Below are 12,866 nucleotides of genomic sequence, written 5' to 3'. Positions count from 1 at the left end.
GTTTTTTGGAAGCTCACACTCAGATCCCAATTTTCACCCTTATTGCCTAAAACAGCCAAGAGCTGTAATGCCACATCCAAGGGCCTCACGAGCAAACCTTGGAGCACAAAAAGCCTGCATGCTGCAAGTCTCCTCGGTGCAAAAAGCACACTGTGATCTCTGCGTGTTCTGCCATCTACAAGTTGTGGTTGTACTGAAAACAAAAGTTGATCATGACATTAAACAAAGCTGGTGGTAAAATACACCCCGACCCAACTGCGGTCCTTACTCAAAACCACTTTAACGTCTGTCTTTCAACCCAGATACAGGACTGTATCTCGCAGTATATGCTCTTAGGCGGTCTGCTTTATTTACCCAGGATGTGAAAGCAATCTAAAAGTTCCCATAGTCCTCTCTAAAGGCAATCATATGCTTGCTCCAAGTCTTGTTTAAAGTCTACATCAGATATGTTGTATTTGTGTAGAGGACACAAACACACACTGTGAAATAACTCACAAGAGTGGGCCCTCTGTGGCAGTGTTATAGATCGAATTTCATAAGAGTTAAAGGCAAAAAAAAGCTTGCATGGTTACCAGGTCTCACATGCATTATAGAATAAAGTGTCTTAAGAGCCTTTCTCTTGGTTTCTGGCCAACTGAATATGACACGCCAATCTTGTAGTGGCTGCTTATGTCGACGCTTACCTGCTGTTGTGTGTAATGGAGATGTAGTCATAAGGCAGTCCGTAGTCACGCTCACTTAATTCAAGACGTTTAAATTGGCACAGATCACCTGAAAAATAAAAAATAAAAATTTATTTAGTGGCATTACTAGAGCTGGACATTTGAGGAGGATAGGTATTAGGCAGATAATTCTAAGGACATCATGAATACCATATTGGCCCAGATTTACATACCTGGCAGGTAATTAATGATTGCGACTGAGCACTCTGCCATCCAGTGGGATGGATGTGACACACACATACACCATGTGCCTAGCCAATCATAGCATAGATGTGTGGAAAGGGGAAACTACAGCAATTCCAAGACAAAAACCCTAGCCACTTGCATAACATTCCATCCCTCCAACCAGGAGTTCACATAGACACGGATGCTGGGTTTAGCAAAACAACCCACACCTCCTCGATGTTGTCACATGGGAACACTGACGTGTTTTGAGAAATGCCATTTGCGGAAAGGTCGAAAGGCTGATGCTAGTCAGCTGTTTACCCTCATGTCATGCTTATATCCACAACAGTGCTAAACGCGGGGGTGCTGGATAGGTGTGAGGGGGTGGAAGGCCCTCCATCTATTAACTTATTACGAAATGAAAGAAATACAAAACACCAGCCTAAGCATGTGCCGGAGGCCTACAGGGGACGGGCAAATATGACATATCCTCGCCAAACCTCATATGCAGAGCCAGGAGACTGAATTACCCCCACCCCACCCACCAACTGGGGTTCCTCCACAAAAAAGACTAATCATCTGTTGACACCTCTGTGGAATACAGGAGGTCCAGTGAACCAGTACTGGCTCCAGTTAGAAGTAAGTCCTCCACTTGAGGCAGGACACTATAATAAACGAAGTGTGGGAGTGTAATGGGTTCCGGAGACACTTGTAGAGGTAACTTCTTTATTACAATACAACACTCCAACAGTACTCCAACAGTCCTGGACCCGCTGGGAACCCAGCGCCTGGCGCCCAGAGGCTTAAGCGTCTGGACTCGCCTGGGATCCCAGAGCCCCCAGCAGCCCCTCCCTTCTTATGTCACTACAGGAGCATAGCCATGAGGAGCATAGGAGGTGCCACAGTGGCGAGATGTTAACTATCTCGCCTGGTATAGAGGATGGTTGTGGGTTCGATCCCGACCCTGACGCCTGTATATTTGGAGTTTGCATGTTCTCCCTGTGGTAACCTGGATTTTTCTCCAGATCCTCCAGTTTTAACGCCGCATTTAAAAACATGTGTTTAGAGTATTTGGCTGCTATAATTTTCACATAAGCCACTTCGTGGCGCTATCATTCGTAGCCAGGTCGCTTTCTGAAAAAAAAAATTTTTCTTGCTCAGTGGGCTTTACATGGTAAAATAAAAAAAGTTTAGTTTTAGTTTAGATGTGGAAAGCTGCGAGTTCTAGAATATTGTTGGCTTGCCTCCACATCGAGAGATGATGAATGGTGGTTGGTGGCTTATGTCCTCACTGAAGATTAATATCCGTGGATGCAGGAAAGACTGTCGAGTCACATGCTTTCGATGACTTCCTATCCAATGTGTTGGCTAAAGTGGGCCATCAGGAGAATAATTTTATTGTGGTGAGTCATGACAATAATACTTTGGCAGATGGCCCAGATCAGTTGAATAACAATGGTAGGAGGCTGCTATACTTCTGTGCAGCTCATGTACTCGTAATTACAAACACGCTGTTCCGGTATTGGTACAATCACCTATCTGCTGGACTATATATCGTTATGTAATAGCAAATTCAGGCCCATATCCTTGACAACAGCACCTATCATGGAGAGGATCTGCCAACTGACCATCTACTTGTTATCTGTAAAATACGCATGCGATTATTTCACTATTGCGCTGGGCATGAACATAGGACGCCATTCAACCTCATCACTTTCAGTTGGGGTTGATATCGTCCCCCCTCCCCTTCATGCAGAGGAAAATGGGTAAGGTTCAGTGCTGGCTAATGCAGCTGCTATGGCTCAATTAGATCAGCAGTCCTGCCCTTTCTCAAACACCTTGGCCGATGGAGGCGGTGTTCCAGCTCGCAAAGGTAAAGCAGCAGCCCCACTCTTACCATCTGCAACATCCCATATCTGAGAATGAGGACGCTTACCACAGCCTTCGGTTGGAGATTCAGAGAGCCGTGTGGCACTGAAAGGATAATTGATGGTTGCAGGTCGCTGAGGAGATGGAAACTGACTCAGCAGCTTGCGATCACAAATCACTGTTTAATTGCATCCAGAAACCAACTTCAAGCATCACACATATTATAGTCCTTTAGGGAAATAATGGTTATACGATGTCTGACCCCCAAGAACATGTCTGTAGGTTTGCTGAGTATATCTGTGAGGTCTTCGGGGATGGGAAACCCATCAGCCCAGATAGCATCATGGGGTAAGATGGGGTTGACCCTCCTGGGGGTACTGTGCCTCAAATATTGGAGGAAGTACCCACCCCCTGTGAGTGGCTGGCTGATGTGCCATCTGTTGAACTATGAAAAGTGATCCAGATCCTGAGACACGGAAAAGTGGCAGGCAGAGATGACTTCCTAAATGAACTGCTGAGGGAGGGTAGCAATTTTGTGCAGGCTGAAGGATATGATATAATTACCACTTTCTGGACCATAGGATGTGTTCAATATCATAGGAGGCCCTGGTGGTCCACTTTTTAAAATAAAAAATAGCGCACTGATTTTAACAAGTATGGGGGCATCTATCTCCTCAGTGTGCCGGGAGAGGTCCTGGCAAGGACGATTCAACATTGCCTTGCCAGGCACGCTGAGGAGAGGCTTGCGGAGCCCCAATGTGGTTTCATAACAGAGCAGCCCTGCACAAACACCATATTCTATGTCTGTCTGCTACATCGGAGGTGTAGGGAATTTGAACTGGACCTATAATCACTACTTTATTGACCTGGTCAAGGCCTATGATACCATCAGTAGGCCAGGGCTTGAGGTTATTATTCATGCTTTTGGGGTAGTACTCAAAAATCTACTTAATGAGGAATATAACACTCAAAGCTCCCCACAGTATAGTCTGGATTACGCAGTAAGTGATGTGACAAAAGCTCTGCTGTGGCACAATACTACTCGGTACTCATGCAGCACCTGCAGCAGTCAGGCAGTCGGGAATGACAAAACTGCATTGGACTTGCAGCACCGACCATGAAGCTTGCAATTCCTTTCTCTTTTTACAGACGACTCCGTTTGTGGGACATAATTCCGATGTGATCACAGACGGTGAAAGTGCATCAACACCATGGGTGATGTCAACAAAATTACGCTTATGTGAGTAAACACGCGGATTCCCTTGCGTGCCATGCATACCACTATGTCTACTGCAGTTTATGAGAGAGCCAGTCAGTGATGCGAAGTTTAAATAAATCCCTCGCACAATCACTAAATGCCTACCTGCAGGCTACTGAGTTCACTGCTCAACTGACCTTTTTTTATCCTTATAAAATGTATGTAACTTAACCCATGTAAATGAATCCTCAAATGTGGTGCATCTACGTAAACATATAAACATCAGTTCATGAAATAAAATACTGCTCCTTATAAACATGTTAAAGATAAACAACGCACTCTCCTTGATGTTGTCCTCATGGATGTGGACGTGGTCATCGCGATCGCTGCGGCAGTGCTCGTGGTGGAAGCCGAGCGCGTGCATCAACTCGTGCAGAACCGTGCCCCTGTCCACCTTCCCGGGCTCCAGGGACACGGACTGAGCCCCTCCCTTCTTGCCCAGGAACGACCAGCTCCTGCTCACACAGTACCCGGGATGAGTCAATCAAACATTCTGGCACACGTGGCCATCCCAAACATGCAGATATTCATTACACTGCATCAATTGTTATTGTTAAACTTGTTTACCAAGGAAAACCTCGTTGAGTATCAATACTCAGATCAGGAAGGTCCTGCCAAATTTTAACAGCAGGAGGCAATGTTGCTGTGTATAGTCACCTCAATTGAATAACTGGCACATTATTTTTCAGCAATGGAATATTTGGGCAATACCAGTTACAATGTTATTTTTGCACGTAAAAACAGCCCCTGTTCACACCACTACTGTAAGCTAGTTCAAAGTGAAACAATGCCTGTTTAAGAGCCGAGAGTGTTACATTACAGCAGTGCCATCTCACGGAACTGGCCAAGTCCAAGCCCACTTTAACTAATCATCCAATTCATAAGCAGTCAGATGATCATTTTATTCCATGTTTGTTTTTACTTCTTATTCTGGTTTGTTGCATTACGAGCTGTCTTATCTGTTGTGTGTTTGCTATGTACTTTATATGGTTATTTAATGTTTGAAAAAACTTTTAACAAAAATGATGCGACATGGAGCATGCTCTTGTTTATTTATGTGTGGTGTGCTCATGAATATTCAGACGCCGCATCTAAGTGTAAGAGCGTGGTGGGGAGACACTCGCACAGACTGAACATAACAGAATCAGCCCAAAAAAAAACAAAGATCCCCCGTATAGCCTGAACAGAATGTTGGGGCAAATGCTATTCGTGAGCACTTGTGAAGGCCGGCACGGCACAAGAGGGGGTGGGGGGTCAGCAGCACACCCAGCAACCTCTGTCTCCTGAGTGGCGATGTTTATACATCGCACCAGGTACTCATTTGAGGCTGAGTCGACGTAGGGGAAGCAGACTATATCTGCTATAAGAATGGTGTGAATTCTAAATGTACTGATGATTTAATTAAATCTGTGATCAATGCATTTAGAACTGTAACTCAATGAAAATGTATTTTAAGTAATGAAAAAGCTTATCTATTGCAATTTAGCACTTGCACCTATTTAGATTTGTTCATGCTAGGGTTCAGGTTTCGTTTCTCTGTTGATTAAAGTAATCTAAGTGATGAATGAACCAAGGATATAGCGCTTATCTATATTTTCGTGAGGTCAATGAAGATCAAAAACATTTGATAAAGTCTGATAAACAAGATCTTACTTTTGAAAGGGAAAAATAATTTGCTTTGTCATTTTTGAACAAAGTAAAATAAATTGACTCAACTTTTGTATCGCAGCAGAGATCACCTTCAAACATATATATTCAGCAAAAGGAAACTGTTCAGTTTTTATGTGCTATCATACATGATCAGCACTAAGAGACAGATGCAAAAAATGAAGACTAGACAAACCAATGTTAAGGTAAATTTATTTATTTACAATATTAGTAAAACCTAGATCATGTTCTTCACGGTCAAGGCACAGTTTTAAGTTTGTTAATCCAATAAAAAAGGGCCAAGTCACATACATGAGACATTGTTGAGACAGTAGTGCAGTGGATGGTAAACAAAGGCAAGTTAACCTTCTTGGTTCTTTCGGTAAAGTCACGTAGAAGGGAAGTAATAAAATAATAAAAATAAAATATAATAAAACAATTCTCACGACGTTTCAGCCACAACGCAAGCAGCCGTCCTCAGGTGAAAAAACCAGGTCCGTCGAGGCGACAGAGTCTGAATGAAACAGCACAAGAGCTTGAAGCATATATATAAGCTGGGCGCCTTGACAAAGGAATTTGCATATCAAGAGGAATTTAGCATATTTATGGGAAATGCAGGAATGTGATTAGTACTACATATGCATGTGCATTATGCAGGATTAACAGCATCAAAGGGAGCTGCAGGTACTGCTGCCGCTGCAGTTGCTGCTGCCGCTGCAGTTTCTGCTGCCGCTGCAGTTTCTGCTGCCGCTGCAGTTTCTGCTGCCGCTGCAGTTTCTGCTGCTGCTGCAGTTGCTGCTGCTGCAGTTGCTGCTGCTACTGCAGTTGCTGCCTTATCCATTTTAATATAACACTATGTATTATTTTACCCACCCTAATGTGTATCACACTGCTATATATTTACTATATAATTACGACACCATACATTACTCTGCACACTGCACCATGCCAGTGAGTGGAACGCGGTCTGAAAGTCACCGTAAACGTGAACCCAATCAGTTAAGATCCGAAATGGTTTATTACGTCCTTCCAATGATTGCTAAGCCAGAATCCATCTTCTCGGTTAAAATTGTCTCTGTGTTTGTATATGTGGATCGCCTCATGAACGAATCTCTCATGATAGCCAGATGGCTTGCAGAGAACCTCTGTCTTGGAGAAGTCAATGTCATGTGAGCCCACTGAATTGTAACAGTGATCTGCCACGGCTGAGGTGTTTGTCCTACCGTGTTTCAGGTCTGCTTTATGTTCACGGATGCGGTCCGAGACATGTCGTTTGGTTTCCCCAATGTAACTGCTACCACAGAGGCAACTTAGTTTGTAGACGCCAGGGTACTGTATGTCTGGAACCACATCTTTTACAGACGGTACCAGATCACGGATTTTATGTACTGTGTTGAATCGGACCTGGATCTTGTGTTTAATCAGGATTTTGGAGATCTTTTTTGTGACCCCAGCAATGTAGGGTAAGGTGATGGTCTTGAAAGGCTCTTCAACAGGATCCTTCTTGATGGTTGGAGTGATGGCTTTGCGGATTGTGTAGTCGGAGTAACCATTAGCCTTAAGAGCTTGGCGTACGTGTTTGAGTTCACTGCCAATGTGTTCCTGGTCGGAAATGCATTGGGCTCTATGATATAGAGTCTTGATGAGGGAATTCTTCTGGGATGGATGGTGGTGGGAATCCGGTTTTAGGTAAGCATCCGTATGGGTGGCTTTCCTGTAGACAGAGTGGCTCATTGAGCCATCAGGTCTCCTTTTGATTAGGACATCCAAAAAGGGTAGCTTGCCATCTTTTTCGACTTCCATGGTGAATCTGATGGCTGGGTGTATGGAATTGATGTGGTCGAGAAATTGGTCTAGAGCAGGCCAGCCATGTGGCCAGATGACAAAAGTGTCATCTACGTACCTCTTCCATAAGGTCGGGCGTAAGGTGGCAGTCTGGATGGCGTCCGTCTCAAATTTCTCCATGAAGAAGTTGGCTACAACCGGAGATAGTGAGGAGCCCATTGGGGTGCCCTCAGTTTGCTTGTAGAAAGTTCCATTCCAGGTGAAGTATGTATTGGTTAAGCAGTCTCACCAGGGGGGGTACCCCAGAATTCAGTCCTTGATGAACCAAGTCTTCAATGATTGCGATGGTGTCTGGTACAGGAACTTTGGTGAATAAGGAAACCACATCAAAACTGACAAGCAGGTCGTCTGGGGACAGGGCAATCCCCTTGATTGTCGATACCAGGTCAGTAGAGTTTAGTACCGCAGAGGTGGTTTTTCCAGTGAAAGGCCGTAGGATTTCAGACAAAAAACGAGCCAATTTATAGGTGGGGGAGTTGATAGTAGAGACAATGGGACGAAGAGGTGTATCTTCTTTATGTATCTTTGGCAAGCCGTATAATCTTGGTGGCCTGGCTGCAGAAGGTTTCAACGAGAACTGTTTGGTCTGATCAATTAATGCGGTTGAATCAGAAATTATTTTGTTGGTTTTAGTGACGAGGCTGTTGGTGGGGTCTCTTTTTATTTTTGTATAGCTGCCATCGTTGAGTAGTTCTTGAATTTTGTTGTTGTATTCTATTTTGTACATGATGACAGTGGCATTGCCTTTGTCGGCTGAGAGGATGACAATGTCATCCCTCTTTTTTAATTGAGCTAATTCAAAACGCTCATCTTTGCTGATGTTGCTAGCTGGCATCTTAGCGTTTTTGAGGGTTGCAGAGATTTCAGATCTTGCTACGTCTGCAGCGATGTGACTCAAGCCCTTGAGAGCTGCATCTACTCGAGCAATTATATCATTAACTGGTATGTGTCTAGGTGTGACTGCAAAGTTTAGTTAAAACGGTCAATACAACAACAAAATTCAAGAACTACTCAACGATGGCAGCTATACAAAAATAAAAAGAGACCCCACCAACAGCCTCGTCACTAAAACCAACAAAATCATTTCTGATTCAACCGCATTAATTGATCAGACCAAACAGTTCTCGTTGAAACCTTCTGCAGCCAGGCCACCAAGATTATACGGCTTGCCAAAGATACATAAAGAAGATACACCTCTTCGTCCCATTGTCTCTACTATCAACTCCCCCACCTATAAATTGGCTCGTTTTTTGTCTGAAATCCTACGGCCTTTCACTGGAAAAACCACCTCTGCGGTACTAAACTCTACTGACCTGGTATCGACAATCAAGGGGATTGCCCTGTCCCCAGACGACCTGCTTGTCAGTTTTGATGTGGTTTCCTTATTCACCAAGGTTCCTGTACCAGACACCATCGCAATCATTGAAGACTTGGTTCATCAAGGACTGAATTCTGGGGTACCCCCCCTGGTGAGACACTGCTTAACCAATACATACTTCACCTGGAATGGAACTTTCTACAAGCAAACTGAGGGCACCCCAATGGGCTCCCCACTATCTCCGGTTGTAGCCAACTTCTTCATGGAGAAATTTGAGACGGACGCCATCCAGATTGCCACTCTACGCCCGACCTTATGGAAGAGGTACGTAGATGACACTTTTGTCATCTGGCCACATGGCCGGCCTGCTCTAGACCAATTTCTCGACCACATCAATTCCATACACCCAGCCATCAGATTCACCATGGAAGTCGAAAAAGATGGCAAGCTACCCTTTTTGGATGTCCTAATCAAAAGGAGACCTGATGGTTCAATGAGCCACTCTGTCTACAGGAAAGCCACCCATACGGATGCTTACCTAAAACCGGATTCCCACCACCATCCATCCCAGAAGAATTCCCTCATCAAGACTCTATATCATAGAGCCCAATGCATTTCCGACCAGGAACACATTGGCAGTGAACTCAAACACGTACGCCAAGCTCTTAAGGCTAATGGTTACTCCGACTACACAATCCGCAAAGCCATCACTACAACCATCAAGAAGGATCCTGTTGAGGAGCCTTTCAAGACCATCACCTTACCCTACATTGCTGGGGTCACAAAAAAGATCTCCAAAATCCTGATTAAACACAAGATTCAGGTCCGATTCAACACAGTACATAAAATCCGTGATCTGGTACCGTCTGTAAAAGATGTGGTTCCAGACATACAGTACCCTGGCGTCTACAAACTAAGTTGCCTCTGTGGTAGCAGTTACATTGGGGAAACCAAACGACATGTCTCGGACCGCATCCGTGAACATAAAGCAGACCTGAAACACGGTAGGACAAACACCTCAGCCGTGGCAGATCACTGTTACAATTCAGTGGGCTCACATGACATTGACTTCTCCAAGACAGAGGTTCTCTGCAAGCCATCTGGCTATCATGAGAGATTCGTTCATGAGGCGATCCACATATACAAACACAGATACAATTTTAACCGAGAAGATGGATTCTGGCTTAGCAATCATTGGAAGGACATAATAAACCATTTCGGATCTTAACTGATTGGGTTCACGTTTACGGTGACTTTCAGACCGTGTTCCACTCACTGGCATGGTGCAGTGTGCAGAGTAATGTATGGTGTCGTAATTATATAGTAAATATATAGCAGTGTGATACACATTAGGGTGGGTAAAATAATACATAGTGTTATATTAAAATGGATAAGGCAGCAACTGCAGTAGCAGCAGCAACTGCAGCAGCAGCAACTGCAGCAGCAGCAGCAGAAACTGCAGCAGCAGCAGAAACTGCAGCAGCAGCAGAAACTGCAGCAGCAGAAGAAACTGCAGCAGCAGCAGCAGCAGAAACTGCAGCAGCAGCAGCAGAAACTGCAGCAGCAGCAGCAACTGCAGCGGCAGCAGTACCTGCAGCTCCCTTTGATGCTGTTAATCCTGCATAATGCACATTCATATGTAGTACTAATCACATTCCTGCATTTCCCATAAATATGCTAAATTCCTCTTGATATGCAAATTCCTTTGTCAAGGCGCCCAGCTTATATATATGCTCCAAGCTCTTGTGCTGTTTCATTCAGACTCTGTCGCCTCGACGGACCTGGTTTTTTCACCTGAGGACGGCTGCTTGCGTTGTGGCCGAAACGTCGTGAGAATTGTTTTATTATGTTTTATTTTTATTATTTTATTACTTCCCTTCTACGTGACTTTACCGAAAGAACCAAGAAGATGAATCCCTGCAGTCACGAAAGCTTTAAATCGAAATTTAAAGGCAAGTTAAGTTTATTCACTCATTTGTGAATCATAACCCAGTTTACCCACTTATGTTTACCACTTCACCACTTAAGGCAAACCACTGACGTACATGGGAGTTGTTGCACAGATATGAGGTCTTAGAGAGCTGATGAATGTGAGGTAAGAAGGAAACCTGAGTCGAGGAGAAGCCCGTAAAGGCTGCTGGCACACTTAGGTTCACGATTTAAGAAGAACGCGGAGAAGGAGTCTTCGTTGAGGCCTTAACATTTTGTGTTGGGAGTGCAGTCGAGAAAATCAGAGAGCTTTGAAATGGAGAAGCACAGTTTCAGTGGAGCTCTCAGGTGATATCTAAAGAAAGCGTTTCGCGATTGTTGGCTCGGTGTTCTGACAAGGCTAACACATAGGCCCTATGAACTGTGAAGCCAGCTCCATTATGAAGTGTGAACATTGATCGGTGCTCACCCGCCCAGTGCCTGGAAGTTAATGTAATCCAGCTCCTGTTTTCTTGCAACAAAGCGGACACACGTCTTCTCTTGGAATTCTCCGAAGGCTTCGTCCATCTCATTCTTGTCTCGAGAATCTATAAATAGACAAAATATGGTATTGAGCCAGTTTATGTAATTGAATACATGTAAAGTAGTATGACACAGTGGTGGCTGGGCTATAGGGGATGAAACATAATTTTTTTATATTATACAATTTTTGTAAAGTACAAAATAAATGGCTAATTGAAGTCACTATACTTAACTTTTGAATCACTTCAGATAGAACCGATTGAATGAAAATCGCTAAGCAGGAAACATGTAGGTCGAGGAAACAAACAAAAGGATAATTATTCTTTGGTTCTTTCGGTAAAGATTTTACCGAAAGAACCAAAAAATACGAATCCTTGCAGTCTCGAAAACTTCAAATCTAGAAAAAAGGATAAGTGTCGGCTTCCCATTGGCCAATTTAAACGCCTCCCACAGAGCCAGAATGGGGGAAAGGCATTGTGTATCAGGGAAATATCCGGTAAGCCCCAGACAATCACAAGCAATTTGCAAAAAATGCATTTGGCCCGCCCCACCAGCTCCTCACACGAGGGTTACTTGATTGTCCATTAAGTCACAGAGTGCATAGTCTTGTCCGGTTGTATACTACTACAGCACTGGTAATCAGGAACATTCAACCTGCACAGTGCTTGTCAGTCACTGCATGGTACGTTCCAACACAAATACAAGGATCCTCCATATAGCCTCAACAGACATTTTGGGAAAGTCCTGTGAGTTAGCACCTATGATGTCCGGGACGGGAAAAAAGGTGGTCAGCACCATGAAAAACCACAACAGGCACTTATTTAAGGCTGAGTCGACCTCGCAGAAGTGCAGGACTCGTGCAGGTAATAATAGCTGGTTTTAGCCATGAGCAGAAATCAAACTCGAGTTGCTGGGTTCGTAGCAAAGAGCGCTAACCACTCAACTACCGCTACCCATAACATTCCAACACACGAAGACAAAGATCCCCCGTATTGGGGCAAGTGCTGTTAGAGAGCACCTATGAATGCCGGCACGGCACACGAGGGGATCGGTGGCCAACACCAGGCCCGGCCGCCTTTGTCTCCCGAGTGGCAATGTTTACACACCGCACAAGGTACTCATTTGAGGCTGAATTGACCTAGGGGAGGCCCAGGACCGGTTCAGATAATCATCACAGGTGTTGGCCATGAGCGGGAATTGCACTCAGGTACCCTGGTTCATAGTGTAGTGCACTAACCGCTGCACTACCGTTCCCCACAACTTTCAAACACAGACACGCACACACAGGGCCGTGTATCTCGCTTCATCGGTCTGCCTTTTGCATTGTCCATCTTGTTTGCTCTATCTTATTTAATTATCTCTCTCGTTCGTTTCATACCCCCGCCGTCCCACATTTTGCCATCCATATGTCCCTCACAAGTAATCAAGCCAGTCGCTTGCTTCATTCAAAGGATTGCCCACTTTGATTTTTAAACATACGCATTTTGTGAAGGAGAATGTTTAAACGTAATCCTCGTGTGTGGGCATCCTGGCACTGCTTTTGATTACCGGATTATATTTCATGACAAGCATCTTTCAAAAAGTAAATAGC

General features: G+C 44.4%; 1 protein-coding gene across 4 annotated transcripts in view; it reads right to left on the bottom strand.

The window, feature by feature from the left end:
* The window catches only part of LOC133359160 (uncharacterized), a 195,292-nt gene that overhangs the window by 37,294 nt on the left and 145,132 nt on the right, over positions 1-12,866 (bottom strand). For all 4 annotated transcript variants that reach the window (XR_009757154.1, XM_061577563.1, XM_061577564.1 and 1 more), the window contains 3 exons: positions 11,223-11,340; positions 4,294-4,469; positions 684-771 (listed from right to left, as the gene is read on the bottom strand). Coding sequence is in view for 3 of the 4 variants with exons in the window: in XM_061577563.1 (XP_061433547.1) it covers positions 684-771; positions 4,294-4,469; positions 11,223-11,340 (382 nt within the window). In the remaining variant the exon portion in view is untranslated. The remainder of the gene's footprint in view (positions 1-683; positions 772-4,293; positions 4,470-11,222; positions 11,341-12,866) is intronic.

Source organism: Lethenteron reissneri, chromosome 64 (assembly GCF_015708825.2).
Source record: "Lethenteron reissneri isolate LAM-NWPU_2019-01 chromosome 64, ASM1570882v1, whole genome shotgun sequence".
In the NCBI taxonomy this organism is placed as follows: Eukaryota; Metazoa; Chordata; class Hyperoartia; order Petromyzontiformes; family Petromyzontidae; genus Lethenteron; species Lethenteron reissneri.
The sequence above is the reverse complement of the archived record's forward strand: the minus strand, read 5'-3'. Positions and strand labels throughout refer to the sequence as shown.